This window comes from Mauremys mutica, chromosome 1, assembly GCF_020497125.1.
Source record: "Mauremys mutica isolate MM-2020 ecotype Southern chromosome 1, ASM2049712v1, whole genome shotgun sequence".
NCBI lineage: Eukaryota > Metazoa > Chordata > Testudines > Geoemydidae > Mauremys > Mauremys mutica.
The window spans coordinates 25,672,200-25,690,894 of record NC_059072.1 but is presented as its reverse complement, the minus strand read 5'-3'; the positions used below and the strand labels follow the sequence as shown (position 1 = coordinate 25,690,894).

The following is an 18,695-nucleotide window of genomic DNA, read 5'->3' as shown; positions in this document are numbered from 1 at the left end:
GCCTTACATACTGCCTTTCTAAGGGGCTGTGTGCAGTGACCTTCTCCCTTCAGCCCATCCCTCTTTGACTCAGATCCTGGATCATCCAGGGGAAGGCCAGGAGCTGGATGAAGGATATACACATTGCCCAGGGTCTGGAGGGAATTCTGCTGTAAATGTAATACAGACCAGGGTTGAATTTCTCATTCTATAGCCCTTTTCCAGAGAGAATTAAGCTGGTTGCAAATCAAAATTTTCATCTTGTGGGAAATTCTAATGTTGTAAAAATTCTTTTCATCCTGAATTAAGACAAAAAATTGAAATATTGAAATTTTTCATGGAATGGAAAGTTGCCAAAAAAATTCAATTTGGAACATTTCATTTTGACATTGCATATTGCAATGAAAAGTTTTGATATTCCCAAATCAAAATATTTCATTTTTGATGGTTGAACTGACTTAAAATGTTTTGTCTTAAGTTGCTAGGCTTCCCAGCCAGAGTGGGGTGTTTCCCAAGACACACATGATCAGATGACTTCTGTGGTGCACTATGGTTGTTCAACCAGTGGGGAAAACTATGGTGCATCATGGGAGATGTAGTCCAGTCAGGGAGCCCAGCCCATGAAGGAGAATGGAGACATGAGGCACGCAAACTACAACTCCCATGAGGCTTGGCTGCAGCTCAAACATTCACGGATTTATGTTGATCTGATCCAAAACAAAATGTTTCAATATGGTTTGGCAAATGGAAATGTTTTGACTCAGGTTGATTAAGCTTGAGGGAAAATTGAAAAAATTAGAGTAAAACATTTCCAAAGGAAATTTTGAATGTGTGAAAACTGCATTTTCCATCGAAAACACATTTAGATAGAAAATTTGTAACAGCTCTAATAGAGAGGCCCCCTTATATTGTGCTCCAAGGTATAGCTGCTAGTGAAAGAAGCTCTGGCAAGGTAGTTTCAAAGATGTCAAGTTGCCGGGAGCAGGAAACAACCATAGAGGGCCTTGGAGCCAAGTTAGACACGTGGGGCTTCCACACAGATGTTCATGGCTCTTGGCAGATCCTCCAAGATCCACAGTGCTAGGAGCCAGGTCATTTGCTTCTTCAATAGGAGTCCAAACCCTACTCTCCTGATAGAGAAGTCTGGAAGAAACTGAGAGAGAAAACTCTGCAGCAATTTTTTCCCCCTGGACTCCTTACTGTGTGTTTTAGTACAGGAGAATATGCTCTTCAGTGTTGACTCAGACCCTGTTTATGCAAACCTGTGAGCAAGAAAATCAGTGTTTGGCTCTAAAGCAGTATTTGTTCAAAAGCAATTAAAAACTCCTTATCCTTGATGGAGGCCTAGAAAAGGAAAGAGTAACCCAAATAACAAGAGTAGGGGGAAAAACAAGGGATTTTCATTTAATTTAAATATAACTTAGCCAATGTTGGTATTTTTATAGTATATTTTATGTGAGATTTGGAATTCTTGGAACTGTAAACTGTAAAGTTTTATCATGTAAGAATATTCTTTTGATTTTCTCCTCTTTTTTGACCGCAGTCAGCCAGTTAAGATACTGTATGTTGCTTCTTATTCTGATTTACATGCAGCAGAGCCCCATGCTGCAGGCAATCATCCAAACTCTGTTGCTGACACTACATTTTTCAGACATTCAGTTTTCCCTCCTCCCACAAGACAGATAAGTTAACCCTGAAATTTAGCATTTATCATTGTAGTATACAGTGTTATTGTAGCTGCATTGGTCCCAGGATATTAGAGAAACAAAGTGGGTGATGTAATATCTTTTATTAGACCAACTTCTGTTGATGAGACATAAGCTTTTGAGCTTACACAGGCCTCTTCCTTAGGTGTAGAAAATGTACTCAGGCCTTGTCTACACTGCCACTTTGCAGTACTGAAATTTTCTCACTCAGGGGTGTGAAACCTCCCCCCCGCCCCGAGCAATGCAAGTTTCAGTGCTGTAAAGTGGCAGTGTAGACAGTGCACCAGCACTGGGAGCCAGGGAGTGCTCACCTCATGGGGTGGGTTTTTTTACAGCGCCAGGAGAGCTCTCTCCCAGCACTGGTGCCACGACTACACAGCCATATAGCATTGCTAGTGAAGACATGCCCTCAGAGTGTCGTGGCTAAATATAAGGTGGAACAGAATGTTTAGCATAAGTAGTTAACCCATATTTCAAGGGACCATTCAAGATGCAGTGGCCCGTTAACACCTCTCCAGTCATGGGGAGGGGTAGGGGAGGATTGAAATGAGTTACAGATTGTTGTAATAAGCCATAAATCCAGTGTCTCTATTCAGGCCATGATTTTTAGTATCTAGCAAAGTTTTGAATTTAAGCTCCCAAGCTTGTCTTTTGAAGGTGTTGTGCAGGTTTCATTGGAGGATGTGGACTGAGAGGTCTGCTATAGAGTGATCTCTTTGTGAAAAGTGTTCACCCACAGGTGATACAGTATTTTTGTCTTTTATCATTTTTCTGTGTGAGTTTATTCTAAAGCGTAGTGATTGTCTGATTTCACCCAGATAGTTGCTTTTGGGGCATTTAGTGCCATGGATGAGGTACATCACATTATATGATAGGCATGTGTAGGATCCATAGATCTTGAAAGGTGTGGTGTGGGAGAATGTTGATCATCGTGGAAGTGGATGCTAGTGGATGCTAATGTGGGAATGTTCTAGAGAGAGTTCAATGGATGGGCGGTGGTTGGTGAAGTTGTGGTGGTAATCTTTCTGGGAGTTTAAGTCATCTGTCCAGAGGATGAAAATAACAACAATGTATATCAGGTATATCATTAGTTTTGTGGTGCATTTGTCCAGAAGTTCTTCTTCATAGTGGCCAATGAAGAGGTTGCCATATTGGGGAGCCATTGGCTGTTCCCATGGTTTGGACAACATTTTTGTTATTGGATTTAAGATTGTTATGGCTGAGAATGAAGTGGATGAGTTTGGCAATATGTTTAGGATGGATATCATCTGTAGGTGAACACTTTTCACGAAGTGTTTACCCTATATCTGACGTCTTAGTCCTCATCCTCAAAAGAAACCTGCACACCACCTTCAAAAGATGAGCCTGGGAGCTTAAATTCATAACTTTCCTCGATACTAAAAATCACGGACTGAATAGAGACACTGGATTTATGGCTTATTACAGCACTCTACTTAACTCTCCCCCTTTCCCTCCTATGACTGGAGAGGCGGCAATGGGCCATTTCACCTTGAATGGTCCCTTGAACTATGTATTAATTATGCTAAACATTCTGTTCCACCTTGTATTTAGCTGTGACATTGAGTACTTTTCCCAGACCTGAAGAAGAGCTGTGTGTAAGCTTGAAAGTTTGTCTGACTCACCAACAGAAGTTGGGCTAATAAAATATATTACCTCACCCATCTTGTCATTCATCATTGTAATAATTTCTGAACTAACTGCTAGCAGTGGCCATTACACTGTCATTCTCTGTGCTATATACTGTACCCAGAGTATACATCATATCTTTACATCTTGAGACATGCTATGAAAAGTCATCTAACAACTTTTTGTTTAATTTGTGTGTGCTTTGAGCTTTTGATGAAAGAGGGATTAATTTAAATTTATTTTATACACTTTTTATAGTAATATAAATGAAGTTCAAACAAAGATAGATATTTATACTTTTAATTTAAACTTTGTAAGTACTGTGCAGAAGTTAGTTTTGAATACTGAAGTAAAGAACATCAGGTTTCAAGCCCAGTGGATCCAACACCATTAAATGGTGCTACTTAGGAGAAACCATGAGGGCCAAATTCTTTTCTGCAGTCTGTAAAGCGAATCTCTATTGCATATTCTTCAAGTATTCTGTCCTAATGATGGAGGTTAGAATTGCTGCACTGCATACATACATAATATATTTTGTATAGTGGTCAAAAATCATATGCAATCTCTGAAAATGTTTTGATTGGATTACTGGGCTGAGATACCATAAATAGGAGCCTACATTCAAATTCCTACTGCCATATTTAGCGATCTGACTGGTTTTCAAAACTGGCAACACCCAACAGCTTCCATTGCCTAACTATAGATCTAGGAGCATAATTTTGAGAGAGAAAAAATTGCCATTCTGGATAAAGAGGACACTTGACCTGTTGCTTGTATGTAGAAATTTGTTGACACTTGGAATTAGATTTAACAAAAGACAGTTTTTTATAGAAGAAAATTTCAGGAGCCCCATTGGACTCACTGTAATGAATATTGTAGTGCTCTTAGCAAATCCATTTCCACTCTGTCCCATGCCTGTGACAGTTTTAGAATCATTGCCATGTAGTGCTTGAAGAGGCTAAGCTTCTTTTCTAAGCTTTTCTTTCCAGATGTTAGGCCAGTTCGTCAAAACAAAACAAGAGTGCCAATGGAAATACAACAAAAATTAATATTCAAGCAGCAGTATTATTATCCTTAGCAAATGTATTTGTATTGTATGCAGGGAAAAAATACTTAATTTATTAGATATTTCAGCAAGTAAACGCATCAATAGGGCGTGTGTTGAATCAGGGCCCAATGTAAGCATGTGTTGAATCAGGGCCCAAGATTCGTGATTAACAATGTAAGAAGCTGATATGATGCCTTTTTCTGTTCTTGCTTTGTTATATTTCATAATGATGTTGTGGCACCATTACTATGGAACTTATCTTAATTTGCTCATTAGGTTTCAGACTGTTGCTCTCACTCACCTGAGGCCCAACTGTGTTACTCTTGGTCACAATGTTAGCACTTACGAGAGTAGTCCAGTTGGGACCACCTGCATGAGTAAGTACTCACTAACACGAATAAGGACAGCACAGTTGAGTCCATTGAAATCAATAGGACTACTTTTGAAGTTCTAGTTAGCCTGAGACAGAATGACAGAACCTGGCCCCAGATAATTTTGTGATTAAAAACTTAACGGAAAAAATTGAGATTTCCTGATGGGTTACTACAGTTTTGATTCTAAAAAGCAGATAGGAGGAATTTCTAGTCCCTGTACATATTGTATTTTTGTGAGCTTGATCCTGCAAGCCCTTGCTTTCTCATGGGGCCTAATCCAATGCTCAGTTAAGTCAATAGGAGTCTTTCCATTGACTTCAGTGGACATTGGATCAGGCCCATAATGTTTACTCTTCCCCATAGAGCCATTGACTTCAGTGGGACTGAGTGCAGGAATGAAGGTTTGCAGGATCAGGCACCAAACCAGTAACATCAAAAAATATTGTTAACGTCAAAGGAAAATGTGAATGTATTCACTTATTTTCATTTAATAGAAGACCATCAAGGTTAATAATGTTTAAGACACTTTCCATTCAGTTACAGTGTATGTTACTTTTGGGAAATTGTTTTTTTCCCCTTTTACAAGACTTAAAACGTGCTATGATAGTAGCAAGGAAGTACCTGATACACACATTTTCAAGCAATTTCCTGTCTGCAGTATTTCCAAAGTACATCTGCAGTACTTAAAAAATATAAATGCCTTCATTTCTGTTACTTCTGCCTTCCCTCCATGGAAGAGGGGATCCAGTATTATGTCTATGCTACCCTTTTATTGCCTTGATACACAGGTCATAACTACAATTAATGGAAACATAAGCTATAGCCTAACATTCTTGTGTCTACTGTTTTCATTAAAAAGGATACAAGGATTTTTGATCTGTCTAGGAACAAGCAAGTTTCAGACATATCTCAGCCCAAAGACATACAGTACAATCTTCTGAAAATAATGGAATATGAGCAAGGACATAGCCTATATTCTAATACCTCTCAAATGTATTTTAATGAAGGGAATCTTTCTCTTTTCAGTTTTACATTTCAGAATACATTTCTTTATTTATTAATAATCAAAATGATTTTGATAAATAACACATGTATTAAAAAGTCACAAGAATGTTTTTGTGACAAAGATATTGTTGTTCTTCCCCTCATACTCCAAAATGGTTGCTCAAAATTTCTCCAAAAAGTAGTTTCGGGCTGCAAGCAAGTCTGAGAAATTTCAGCCTAAAGATTAAAGTTTTGGAATGTTCTTCTTTGAGTGTTTGCAGACATGTATTCCACTCAGGTGTGTGTGGGCTGAAGCTGGAGAACAATGCTGACCAGTACCCATCAGGGCGGCGCTTGTGCCCTCTGGCTCTCAAAGCCCTTCCCATGGCTATATAAGTGCCAGACTGGTCTGTATAAGGGCGGTGCTGCCCTGACTCCCCTGCATTCCTTCTCACTGCCTGCAGCTTGGGTCCAAGCTTCCTGTACAGATTTTACCTCACGGTTTCTGATGACAACAGTGAGACTGTCTGTAAAGTTAGTAAATAGTACCTTTGTAGTTAGTACTTAGTTTAAAAATTAGTTCTCTTTATAGTGTTACATGGATATGCCCTCACTAGGGCAAGGGGCACCATATGGAACTTTATCTTCTTGATGTACTTGTTCAGGTTCCAACAGTCTGGGATAAGCACTAGTCTGAGACCACCTCTGGCTTTGGGTATCTGGTAGTATCAGGAATAAAAACCTGTCTTGATGAAGAGATGGCACCTCTTCTACAGTTTGTAAGTAATGTAGAGACTACACTTCTCATCTTAGTGCAGACTCATGAGAGAGGTCCTTGAAGAGGAACTGAGTAGAGAAGTGGAAGGGGGTGAAGCAGAAAATGCAGGATATATCCTGATTCCACCATGCTACGCACCCATTTGTCCAAAGTAATGGACTGCCACACATGTAGGAAATGGGATTACTTGTCCCAAAAAGGGTGAAAAGGCCAATGAGATCATGGTTGGACTGCATGCTGTCCTTGACATAACAGTCAAACTGACTGCTTCAAAGCCTGGAGATACCTAGATGAAGGGCCTGAGGAAGTACAAGGTATAGACCTCCCGCTCTGTGATCTCTACTTTCTCATATACTGGTCTGCCTGCCAGAAGGGCTAATATTGCTGCCTAGTCTGGTAATGAGGGCGATATTTTGTTCTCTTTGTAGCTGGAGTATAGTATATCCTGCATTTTCTGCCTCACCCCCTTCCACTTCTCTACTCAGTTTCTCTTCAAGGACCTCTCTCATGAGTCTGCACTAAGACGAGAAGTGTAGACTCTACATTATTTACAAGCTATAGAAGAGGTGCCATCTCTTCATCAAAACAGGTTTTTATTCCTGATACTACCAGATACCCAAAGCCAGAAGTGGTCTCAGATTAGAGCTCATCCAAGACTGTTGGAACCTGAACAAGTACATCAAGAAGATAAAGTTCCATATGGTGCCCCTTGCTGTGGTCATCCCTGCCCTAGGGCTGGGGGACTGGTATGCTGCCCTCATCTTACAGGACACATACGTCCATGTGGAGATCCATCCTGATCACAGGAAGTTTCTAAGGTTCATGATTGGAAAATATTGTTATCAATTCACAGTTCTGCCCTTAGGTTTTTCATTTGCATCAAGCGTTTTTGCCAAGTATATGGTGGTGGTGGTAGCCTACCTCCGCCAAAGAGGTGTCCACATGTATCCTTACCTGGATGACTGGCTGGTTCAGGGTCAATCCAGACATCAGATGGAGGCTGCTGTCCATCAAACTCTCCATCTGCACAGCTTCCTGGCCCTGAAAATGAACAAAGAAAAGTCAATGTTATCACCTCTACTAAGAGTAGAGTTCATTGGGGCAGACCTGCATTCAACCTCTGCCAGAACCTTTCTGCCTCTTTACAAGTTCCAGGCTATACAAGACCTCTGTGTGTCCTTCAAGGATCACCCACAAACCACTGTGAGGAATTGCCTGAGGCACTTAGGTCACACATGGCTGCACAAGAGCCCTCATGCCAGGCTGCACCTCAGAGTACTGCATCTGCAGATGTGGCTGAAATCAGTATGTCATTCTCACATTTACCATCTGAACAAGTTTGTGTGTATCCTAGATGGAGTGTTATCATCTCTGAGCTGGTGGATGAGTCATAGATTTATAGAGTCCAACCCCAGAAGAGACCATTGTGATCATCTAGTCTGACCTCCTGTATGACATGGGCCATAGAACTTCCCCAAAATAATTCTCAAGGCATATGTTAGGAAAACATCCATTCATGGTTTAAAAATTATCAGTGATGGAGTCTACTACAACCCTTGGTAAATGGTTCCGATAGTTTATTGTCATCATTAAAAAGTTACACCTTATTTCCAGTCCAAATTTGTCTTTCAAATGGGATGTCTGATTTTTCACCTGAATCAGTCTATATGCTTACCAATTTTCCTTCTGAAGCTGCATGCTCACATGTATGAGCAAAGGCTCCACACCCTAGCTTTGGCTTTTCACTTGCACAGGACATTTGGGTTTCTTTTTGTTTCACTTGCAGAGTGTATGAGAGGACAGCAGTGTAGACACTCAGAAGGGGTTGTTCTGTCGCTGCAGTAAATCCACCCCCTCGAGAGGTGGTAGGTAGATCAACATAATTATTCTTCTGAAAACCTAGCACTATCTATACCAGGGCTTTGGATTAACTTAACTCATTTCACATACCTGAGCGATGTAGCTAAGTTTTAGGTATAGACCAGGGCAGAGACTCTCAAAATGGATCTCCAGCTTCATCACTATGAGTTATGCTGCCAAAGGGGTAAAGCCTCTAGACAAGCTGATAGTGCACTTGACCAGAGCACTTTAAGCCTAGGCAGTGTTTGTGGCACATGTCCCTATTGTGGACATATTCAGGGCAGTGACATAGTCTTCAGTTGACACATTCGCCAGACAGTATACACTGATTGCAGAACCAAGGGAGGATGCAAATGCAGGAAAAGCAGTACTGCAGTCACTCTTCTGGTGAACTCTGAGCCCCACTGCCTAGGGTAATAGCTTGGATGTATGCAAGCACTTGAAGAAGAAAAATGGTTGTGGGAGGGATAGCTCAGTGGTTTGAGCACTGGCCTGCTAAACCTAGGGTTGTGAGTTCAATCCTTGAGGGGGCCACTCAGGGATCTAGGGCAAAATCAGTACTTGGTCCTGCTAGCAAAGGCAGGGGGCTGGACTCAATGACCTTTCAAGGTCCCTTCCAGCTCCAGGAGATAGGATATCTTAATCTTATCTTCTCATAAGTATTGTTCTTTGAGATGTATTGCATATGTCCACTACATGACCCAATGCATCATAGTCTATCATCATCATCTTCTGGTGCAAAGGAGCTGAAGGAGGGGCAGGGCAGCTTTATCCTTTAAGCCCTATGTTTGAAGCATGAAGAGCTAGGAGGTGATCAGGGCCACCCCTACAGGTACCACTAGGGAAAACTCTTTGGCATTGATGCACAGGCCGCACACACACCCCAACTATGTAATGGACATATATAACACATCTTGAAGAACAAGAGTTATGAAAAGGTGCATAACTTTTTTTTACTATTTCCAGAAGTGCTGAATACCTACAATTCCAACTGAAGTCAATGGGCATTGCAGTTACTCAGTAACTTGGAAAGTCAGGCCCAGTTTTTTGTTTTGTTTTTTCAAGAAATTTTTGTTACAACAGACACTGTGCTGTCTCAACTAGCCATCAAGAATAGATGTACTTCTCAAGTTGTGCTTAGTCCAACCGTAACTTATTGGGTTAGGTGCTGGTATTATTGAGAGAAGGTCTCTACCCTGTGATATATAGGAGGGAAGACTAGCTAATCATTACAGTCCCTGTTGACCGTAATATATATACATTTCTGATTCATCCTAGTTTTCCAATTTTCTGTCCAGAGCAAACTATTGCAGATGAAGTTTAAATCTGTTAAAAAAGGAGCTGAGAATAGAAAAGGTGACACAACCTTTACTTTAAAAAAATAATTATAAACAACCACTCTGTAATAACTGACTGAATCCTGTATGTGTTGTTTAATCATTATTTTTTATTTAGATAATGTATGAAAGAGAGAGTGATTTAATAATGGTTCAGATTGAGGCTCTATTGATAGGATTAGTTTCTGGCATCATATGCAGATAGTTATACTGCAACCATCTCTAAACAGATTCATTATTAGCAGAGATTTTGTAATGCAGCAATTACCATGAAAATTGTACAATGTAAGTTAAATGTATAAATTTTCTATAATAATTTAAGGCAAAAAATATAACTTTCCGTAGGTAGTCTAAAGAAAAAACATCAAGAGCAGGAAAGTAATTTAGTAATTTATCCTATCACAGACTTGACATACTTGTAAGACTGGTTTCGACTAGAGGAAAACAGCTCCGACACTTATTGTTTATACCTACATAAAAGAATAGATGGTTTTTGTGACCTCAGGCTAATCACACAATGGCCAAAAATTTTGAACTTCATTGCCTATTGTTAGGCACCTGAATCGATGTTTAGGCATTACATGCGGCCTGCCTTTTAGAATTGCTGAGCCCCTGCAATTTCCATTGACTTCAGCATCTCTGAAAAGCCATGTCACTATTTAAATATGGAATTTGGTATTTGAATTAAGTTTGAAACTTTGGTCTAAGTGGTTTGTTCAGAGTCACACAAGCAGCATGTGTGATTTTGATGGGGTTAGTCTTAGGAGTGAGGATTTGCAAGATCAAGCTCTAGTACTTTAACAGTAATCCTTTGTGCAACAGTAGAAATTCTGGACTAATCAGAACATATTTTGACTTATTTTAAAGCACATCAGAAAATTTAGGAAAGCAAAATTCTAAATGAGAGATCTTATTTGAACAAAGGCAAACCAACATACATTATAGCTGTTGACCTTTAAGGGTATAAAGAGACATGTGGATGAAAGTCTCAGCACAAGTTGAAAATAAAGTGGCACATGGTTATTATTAGTGAGAAACAGTAAACTCATATCAGTCTGTATTTGAAGGCTTTGAGGGCATAGCCTTCCAGTGTGTGGGCATACATAATAAAAAGTTGTCCTTTGGTATTGCCTCGTGCCATAGCCTCAGATGACTTTTAGCTCTAGCAAGTGAAGACCCTCCATAGATAATCAGAGTAAATGGTCACTTTCTACTCTGCAAGAAGCCTGTGCAAAACAATAATAATAAACTGTGTTCAATAGATGCTTGTCCATCCCAAATAATAAAGTAAATAAAACACTCTTTTAAAACCTTCTAAAATAAATTGGTTAAAAAAATAAATCTAGGTCACAGTGATAGACTGGAACAGAATAAGAAGGTTTTTAAGATGAACTCTAAGGGAGCTAACTAATATGTATGCTGTGCCAAAGGCTTGAGGACACATTCTCCCCCTTCTCTGTGGCTATTGGGGTTCCCAGACACAATGGAACTGATGTGATTTCACAGTGTAAGAAGACAGATAAGATTTTGAGAGCCTTCACAGCAGGTGCACATGCTCTGCATGCTGCCTAGCACTACTTTGCAGCAGATTCTTGCTTGGACTTCCACAGTGGAGTTTGGGGGAAGGGAAAACTGGGGGATCCACCAGTACAGATGCATAGACTGTTGCCCCTTGTAGAATAGAGGTGCAGGAAAAGCAGGCTAATGCAGCTCTCTTAAGGAGCTACTTAGTATTGATTAGGAGGTGAAAGTATATATTGTTCTCTTCACACCTCCTACCTGACACAATCAACACAGCTTTGGTTTTACTGAGGTTTAATCTCAGCCAGCTTCATGTTAGGTATTTTTAGTAAGGTGCTGTGAAACCACCTATCCCCTTCAGAGTTATGAATGAGATAAGCATGTTGGATGGTGGGCACCATTGAAAGATAAGCAGATGCTAAGCAGCAACTTCAATGTAGAATAGCATTTCTTTCAAATGCATATGGCAGCAAGGCATTGTCCTGAGGTCCCTTCCAACCCTGACATTCTATGATTCTATGAACTGTGATAAATATAAACAAGTGGATGAGTAGATTTTGTCATCATGACAATGATAGCTTAGGCCATATTTTCCACAAATCTCTGGGGCCATGATATAGAGAATGAGGCGATTCAGAGCCAGGAGAGAATTCTGGGGAGCACAGCACCATATATGATTCCAGAATATACCAATAAAGATTCACCAAGTGATACTAACAGACCATTCTGTCATGTGTGACTGGAGCCAGTTCATCACATTCCCAGTTATTCCAAGTTGCTCACCAGGTAATATTATAGAATCAAATCATCCACAAAATCAAAACCTACTGATAGATGTAAAAATGCCAATGAGTATAGGCTCCTTTATACAATTTGGTAACAACAATGTGACTCACAATGACTTCTTGAACCACTTCAGGTGGATTAGACTTTCTGCAATGCTACTCTAGTGGAACTTGGCTGTACAGTCTTGTTTCTTACAAACTGAAGGCTTAATAGTCTTGCTATGTAACTATGAGATTTTGCACCTCTCAAAATTCTTTCCCCCTAAATATCCTACACTCCTTGTTTTGCCAAACATATTATTAATGAAGTGCCTAGCACAGTGGGGCTTCATTCCTGAGCAATCCCTAGGCTCTATTGTAGTGAAAATAATAATTTATAGTAGTTCTTACACAGTGGACTCTGATGTGTTCATCAGATTTTAGATCCAGAGCATCTTGAGTGATCTCTTCTAGATTAATGGGTACTTGTAACATTTTAGAAGGGATTATAAAGTTTTCAGATTTAAAAAAAAACAATAAGGAATAGTAACTGAGACTTTGGTGTTCATTTTGCAAATACGTGGTTTGTATACCAGGACCCAATATTACTGTAGTTGTACAAAATAGTTGTAGGTTAGATATGAAGTAATGCCAGTTTTAGTTATAGTTTAGTAAAAAATCTTTAATGAACGTTAGTAATTCACTACTGGGTAAAGTAAATTAATGTTGGTTCTAAATGGCAATATAGAAATGGTACTAAAAAAAAAGGTTGCTCCACAAGTCTAAACCTACCACTAAATGGCTGGGCTCTGATTCAGGATAGCATTTAAGCACATGCCTAAAGCCACTCCTTTTCAGGAGAACACTTAACACATCCTTAACTTCAAGCACAAGCTTAAGTCCACTTGGGCCTTAAGCACATGCTTATGTGCTGACCTGAATAGGGATGCTTTGGTGAGCAAAAATGAGAAACCTCTAGCTGTTTGTGACTCCCTTAAAAGTAAAGTACAGCTGTAGCTCACGAAAGCTTATGCTGAAATAAATTTGTTAGTCTCTAAGGTGCCACAAGTACTCCTGTTCTTTTTGCGGATACAGACTATCACGGCTGCTACTCTGAAACCTTAAAAGTAATGATTGACCCTCAAAGATAGACATATCCACTGGGAAAAAATTCAGTTTCTTTACATAACATAAGAATGGCCATACTGGATCAGACTAATAGTCCATCTAGCCCGGTATTCTGTCTTCCTACAGTGGCAAATGCTTCAGAAAGAATGAACAGAACAGGGAGTCATCAAGTGATTCATCCCCTGTCACCCATTCCCAGAAAACAGAGGCGAGGGACACTTCAGAGCATGGTTGTGCATCCCTGCTCATCCTGGCAAATAGTCACTGATGGACCTATCCTTTATGAACTTTATCCAGTTCTTTTTTGAACCCTGTTACAGTCTTGGCCTTCACAACATCCTCTGGCAAAGAGTTCCACAGGTTGACTGTGCATTGTGTGAATAAATACTTCCTTTTGCTTTTTTAAAATCTTCTTTAGTTTCAGCCAGGGTTAGGATGAAGGATCTTACTTTTTTCGTTACTATTTTTAGGTGTGGCAGGATTCGATTTAAATAGTTAGTCAGTAAATGTTGATTTCACCTGACACACTGAAATCGACAGAAAAAAAGACATCGGTAACAGTCGGCAAGCGCGGCCCTGCCTGCATCTTGTGCCTGCAGGGATCCAGTGTCACTGGCTCCGTGGCAGTGTAGGGAGCCCTCTGCAGCCCGACTCGCTCACTCACCAGTTGGGAGTGCAGGGGCTGCCTCCAGCTAGGAACTTTTCAGCAGCAGAGCGGCCAGGCCTAGTCCTCCTCTTTGCGCTTCTGGCTAGAGGTGTCTGCCGTGCCCTGCCAGGATCGCATCCTTTGCCGCATCTTGTACCTGAAGGGATCCAGTGTCACTGGCCCCACACTCCCATTGTGAAACTCTGAAAAAAAAAATTTAAACAATCAAAATCAGAAAAAAGATTCAAAATAATCATCAATATTAATTGTCAAATTTACAAAAAAAAAAATGAATTCTGCCAAGTCTATTTTTTTTCAGTGGTCTAGGTTTCCAGAATTGGCAAAATCCACACTTCTGTCATCATCACAATAGTATCCACATCTGGATCCCAGACTGGATTTACACACTCTTATTTTTCTTTATCACGTTTCTTTCTTGTTCAGCATGGCTGTTCTGAAAGCTAGCAGATAATTTGCTGGTCAAAATATTCACACACCACTCATATAGAAGAAAATGAAAAATTTGTTTTCTGGAGGCTCACTTTATACTTTGTTTTGGTTTTACTACTGTAAAGCACACAGGTCCCTGGACATTTGGCATCAGTATAAATTTTTAAACACCAAAACTCTCATTCGCCTTAGTGTTTGAGAACAATAGCCAGTTTGTGCTGGCCCTTGCCCCCAGTGTACAAGGAAAAGAAAATTCAGACTATCTTCCCTTCCCAGCACTGGAACTTGCCGTAGTTGCAGTCCTGAACACAGGAACTGCTCCCTGCAGACATAATGTCCCCTGGAGCTCCTGCTAGGGTAGTCTGACTGTACACTACCTCTGGCTTGTGCCTAACAGGAACCATCTGGCCCTTGATTTGAGGCATAATTTAAATGTAAAATAACTGAATATAAAGCTTGGTTGAAGAACTGCAACTAGTATTTGTTTTTTGCCCACATAGTTAATGTAGACTTGTTTGTGAAAAGCTCTTGTTTCAGTCCAAAATTTTGAAGCAAATCGGTAAAATGGTTCACTTTATGAAAAGGCTAATTTGTTTACTGGAAGTGAAAACATTTCATGCATCTCTGCTTTCTCTACTTCCTTTTCTCACTTATATGAAAAAGTTCATTGTTGTTTTTCTAACAAATACTTTCTTAAAAGACCACACAGCAATTTTTATCTAACTTGGCTGGAGTGAAGCGATCTGCACAAAAGCCATAAATTTGTTGATTTCCAAACATGAGTGTATACAGACAGGAAATCCAGATCAGATGACAGTTCTCCCTAATGAACTCTTAGAAGTATTAATTTAATTTAATTAAAATAATTTAAGGAGCTAGTATGTAATGAACATTATTTCTAGCTCTAAAGAAAAGAGTGCAGATCAATATGATGTTCAGTTTTGGACCATGTGAGGATGGCTACATAAAGGGATCATTTTCTGGAGGACAGAACAGAGGAAGGAGACCTCACTCTGTCTTGAACTCTTTATATGACTTCAGGCAGCTCACTAATTCAAGGTCTCTGGCTTCACTTTCCTCTGTAGAACTGAGATACTATCTCACAGAGGTATTGTTTGGGTAAGTTAGTTAATGTCTTTAAAAGGTACAATCCTCAGATGGAAGGTGCTAGATGCTGTAAATTTAGGACATCATTATCATCTATCTTAACGAAATGTTATTTCACAGATGTGTTTTTATAATATAAAGTTGAAATTTATTTGGCATGTTTTCAGAGCTTGGCAGCTCTGGGCCATACTAGAAGAATGAAGGAACTTTCTGTATCTGAATGTAGGAAGATCACTGATATGGGAATTCAGGTAAGATAAACCAGACTCTTTTATAGGGATATAGACAGATGTCCTCCTAGAAGTCCTTCTGCTTTCTCAAATTAACCATGTCAAAAACAGAGCTTATTTTCCTTTAAAACCATCTCAATCACTATCCGACACCCAATCCTGCAGCCTTGGTGATATCACTGATCTTTCTCTTTCCTTTTCCCAGCATATTATGGCCATCAGTGAATTTTAAATTTTCTCTCTATATATAATCTCTAAAATACTCACCTTCCTAAATATCAATTATTCTAACCTTCTCCTTTCTAGCCTCCCCACTCTCCTCTTCTGTCAATCCAAAATACAGCAGCTAAATATCTTCCTGTAATATTGCATTAACTGTGACTCTCCTCCACCCATGGAGTCCCTTCACTGGCTTCTTATGTATCAGTCTTAAATTCATTAGCCTCACTTGCAAAAACCTTCACAACTCTACTCCTGCTTATAGCTTGTCTCTTTTCCACCTATTCTCCATTTCAATCAGACCTTAGTGAGTTTCATCATAAACATTTTTATGTCATAAGTATTTTCCTTTCTAAAATGATTGATTTAGGCTGCACTTTTGAAATTTTAATCTTGGGCTCTATACAACATAAAGATGCTGTTTGGTTACAGTTTGACCATGAGATGTGTTCTTTAAAGTATTGCTTTATATTTTTCTAAGTAGTGGTAGTCTAGAAATAAAACATATCCAGTATCCTTGTTTAGAAGGTGTTCTCAATTAACAGCTACTCTAACCACAGCTATAGCTTTACAATGCAAACAGAAAGGGAAAGTAATTACATGGTATAGAAACAACCTTTGTTTTGTAGCCACCCTCAGTTTGAAGTTACTAAAGAGGGAAGTATTTGCATTCATTGGAAACTATGACCTCTAAATGAAGTTATACTTCATTTTTACTTCATAGTGTCTAGCAGTTGTCATAAAAATAATAATACTAATACATTATTTCAGCTGAGGATTTCACTGGAACAGCACATTTGATGAATTGTTTAAAGTTTTGGATTTACTGACGCATGCAGCATCTGTTTTTAATTATTGTCAGTGATGTTATTTCCCATCTGAACATTTGTCACATTTACATTTTGATTGTAAAGGTTACTTGCATATTGAAATTCTGATTTATCATTTTGTTTCTGTTATAAAATTGCTCTTTATTGTTGTAATTTTTATTAATATAGCATTGTAGATAGTCATGGTGCTTCTGGAAACAATACACAACTAAGGCCTCGAACTTTATATGTGTACATACACTTTTATGCATTCACAAGTTGTGCATGAAGAGTGCCTAAAGTATGATTACAAATAGAGGATAACTTGTGCAAGCAAATATCTTTATACGTGTTCAAGCATGATTTACATGTGCACACTGAGCATTTTGCACTTGCAAAAGTGCATCACACTTTTCCACAAAGACCTTTAAACGTTTCCACCTAAGTCCCTGCCTGTAGACTCTAACACTCTAATTCTGCAAAATACTTTTAATTACATGAGTAAATGTTATTTACTTCAAGCACATGCTTACGTGCTTTTCTGAGTAGAATGGGATTACCGTTCTTAAAGTTACGGTAATCATGTGCTGAATTGGGGCCTAAATTAAGACAAGAGAAACAGGAGGAAATGACAAATTCAGAGAGAACAATGGAAAAGACAAAAAGATCATGGAGTTGCTGTATTGATTTATCAGTATAACTATCTAAAGATGATAAGCTTCCTTGAAGAAATGATTTTGAGAAGGGATTTAAAGAAGGATGGGGAGCGGTGTGGCAAACAAGGTCAGATAGGCATAAAAGAAGGTATCTAGTATGACTGGTTGAAAAATCAAGTTTTACCTGTGTGAAAAATTGCCAATAAAATGATTTCATTTGAAATTTTTCACAGAAAATGTTGGTTTTCCTATAAAAAAAATTGAAATGAAATTATAATGTGTTTGAACTGAAATTTTTGTTTTGTTTAAAAAATTTATTGAAAAATCAAATTTCATTGAAATCAAACATTTTCTGAAACATTTCTATTTCAATGACTGCATTTTTCTACAAAAAAATAGTTGGAATCCATTTTTTTTGACCAGCGGTAGTATTGATGTGAGTGTGGGAGAAGGAAATAAAGAGGTTAGTTTGCTTCATGCTCATCTAAGAGGGAGTTTTGGGAGGTAAAAGGTGACAAGGCCAGAGAGGTAGGAAGAAGCTTGTTTGTGGAAAGTCTTGAAGGAGCTTGAATTTGATGAAGGCGACAATAGGGGGAAAGTGTCAGGATTTGCAACAGAATTTTGGCCATTGGGTGTGCGGATGAGGTGAGTGTCAGGATTGAGATGCTTGAAAATAGAGATCTTCTGAAATTGACCTTAATTCTTAATAAGACAAACTCCCATGCTGACCTCTATCCCAAATTTAATTAACCAGCAAACATCTGTATTGGAGAGAAAATGGCCTGTGTTTAATTCATGTATCATAAAGCAGGTGATGTGATTACTATAATATTTTATTTGCTGACACTATAAAGATGTCATATTATTTACCTTCTCCACATTTTCTAAAAATCAGCATGGAGACATACATTTCCTGCTTTGCATATCACAATGACATAAATCAACGCTAATCAGGAACTTAAGACTGTTAACCTTACCAGTGGGCAATGAGATGGGATTTATATCATACTTCAAATGAGAACAACAGTTGGAATAGGATATAAACAGCAGCTGCAGTTTATACTTTAAATTGCACCTGACAAACACTCCTGACTACATGTGACAGAGAAATGCTGAGATCTCCTATTCACTGGCCATCACACTCATGCCATAAGCAGAGGGAACCCCATGGCTGCAGGTGTTGGCATTGCTATTGTGTAACCCCAGTCTTTGACTCCCACAGCTTTTTCCATTATAGGACTCCACATCCATCACTCTAAAGCCTTATATTATAGGAATGAGTCAGTTCCTACTGCACCCCAAGAGATGCATCTGGATTTAATTCTTTTACTCTGCATACATACAAAGATCTACAGACAAGCCACTGGCAGAACTGATGCCTTAGAGAACAATTCTGATTGGACTTTCTTGTATGTTCCATGTAATTGAAACATAAACAATGTCAGAATAGAA

General features: G+C 39.0%; 2 protein-coding genes across 6 annotated transcripts in view; one reads left to right on the top strand and one right to left on the bottom strand.

The window, feature by feature from the left end:
- LRRC17 (leucine rich repeat containing 17) overlaps positions 1 to 13,926 on the bottom strand; it is a 67,745-nt gene extending 53,819 nt beyond the window's left edge. For both annotated transcript variants that reach the window (XM_045029756.1, XR_006582130.1), the window contains exons 1-2: positions 13,791 to 13,926; positions 7,471 to 7,557 (exon numbers count right to left, since the gene is read on the bottom strand). The gene's annotated coding sequence lies outside the window, so the exon portion shown is untranslated. The remainder of the gene's footprint in view (positions 1 to 7,470; positions 7,558 to 13,790) is intronic.
- Positions 1 to 18,695, top strand: part of FBXL13 (F-box and leucine rich repeat protein 13) — a 164,644-nt gene that overhangs the window by 129,942 nt on the left and 16,007 nt on the right. For 3 of the 4 annotated variants that reach the window (XM_045029732.1, XM_045029724.1, XR_006582122.1), the window contains exon 18: positions 15,497 to 15,580. The exons of the other annotated variant lie outside the window; for it this stretch is intronic. In XM_045029732.1, the coding sequence (XP_044885667.1) occupies positions 15,497 to 15,580 (84 nt within the window). The remainder of the gene's footprint in view (positions 1 to 15,496; positions 15,581 to 18,695) is intronic. 4 annotated transcript variants of the gene reach the window in all.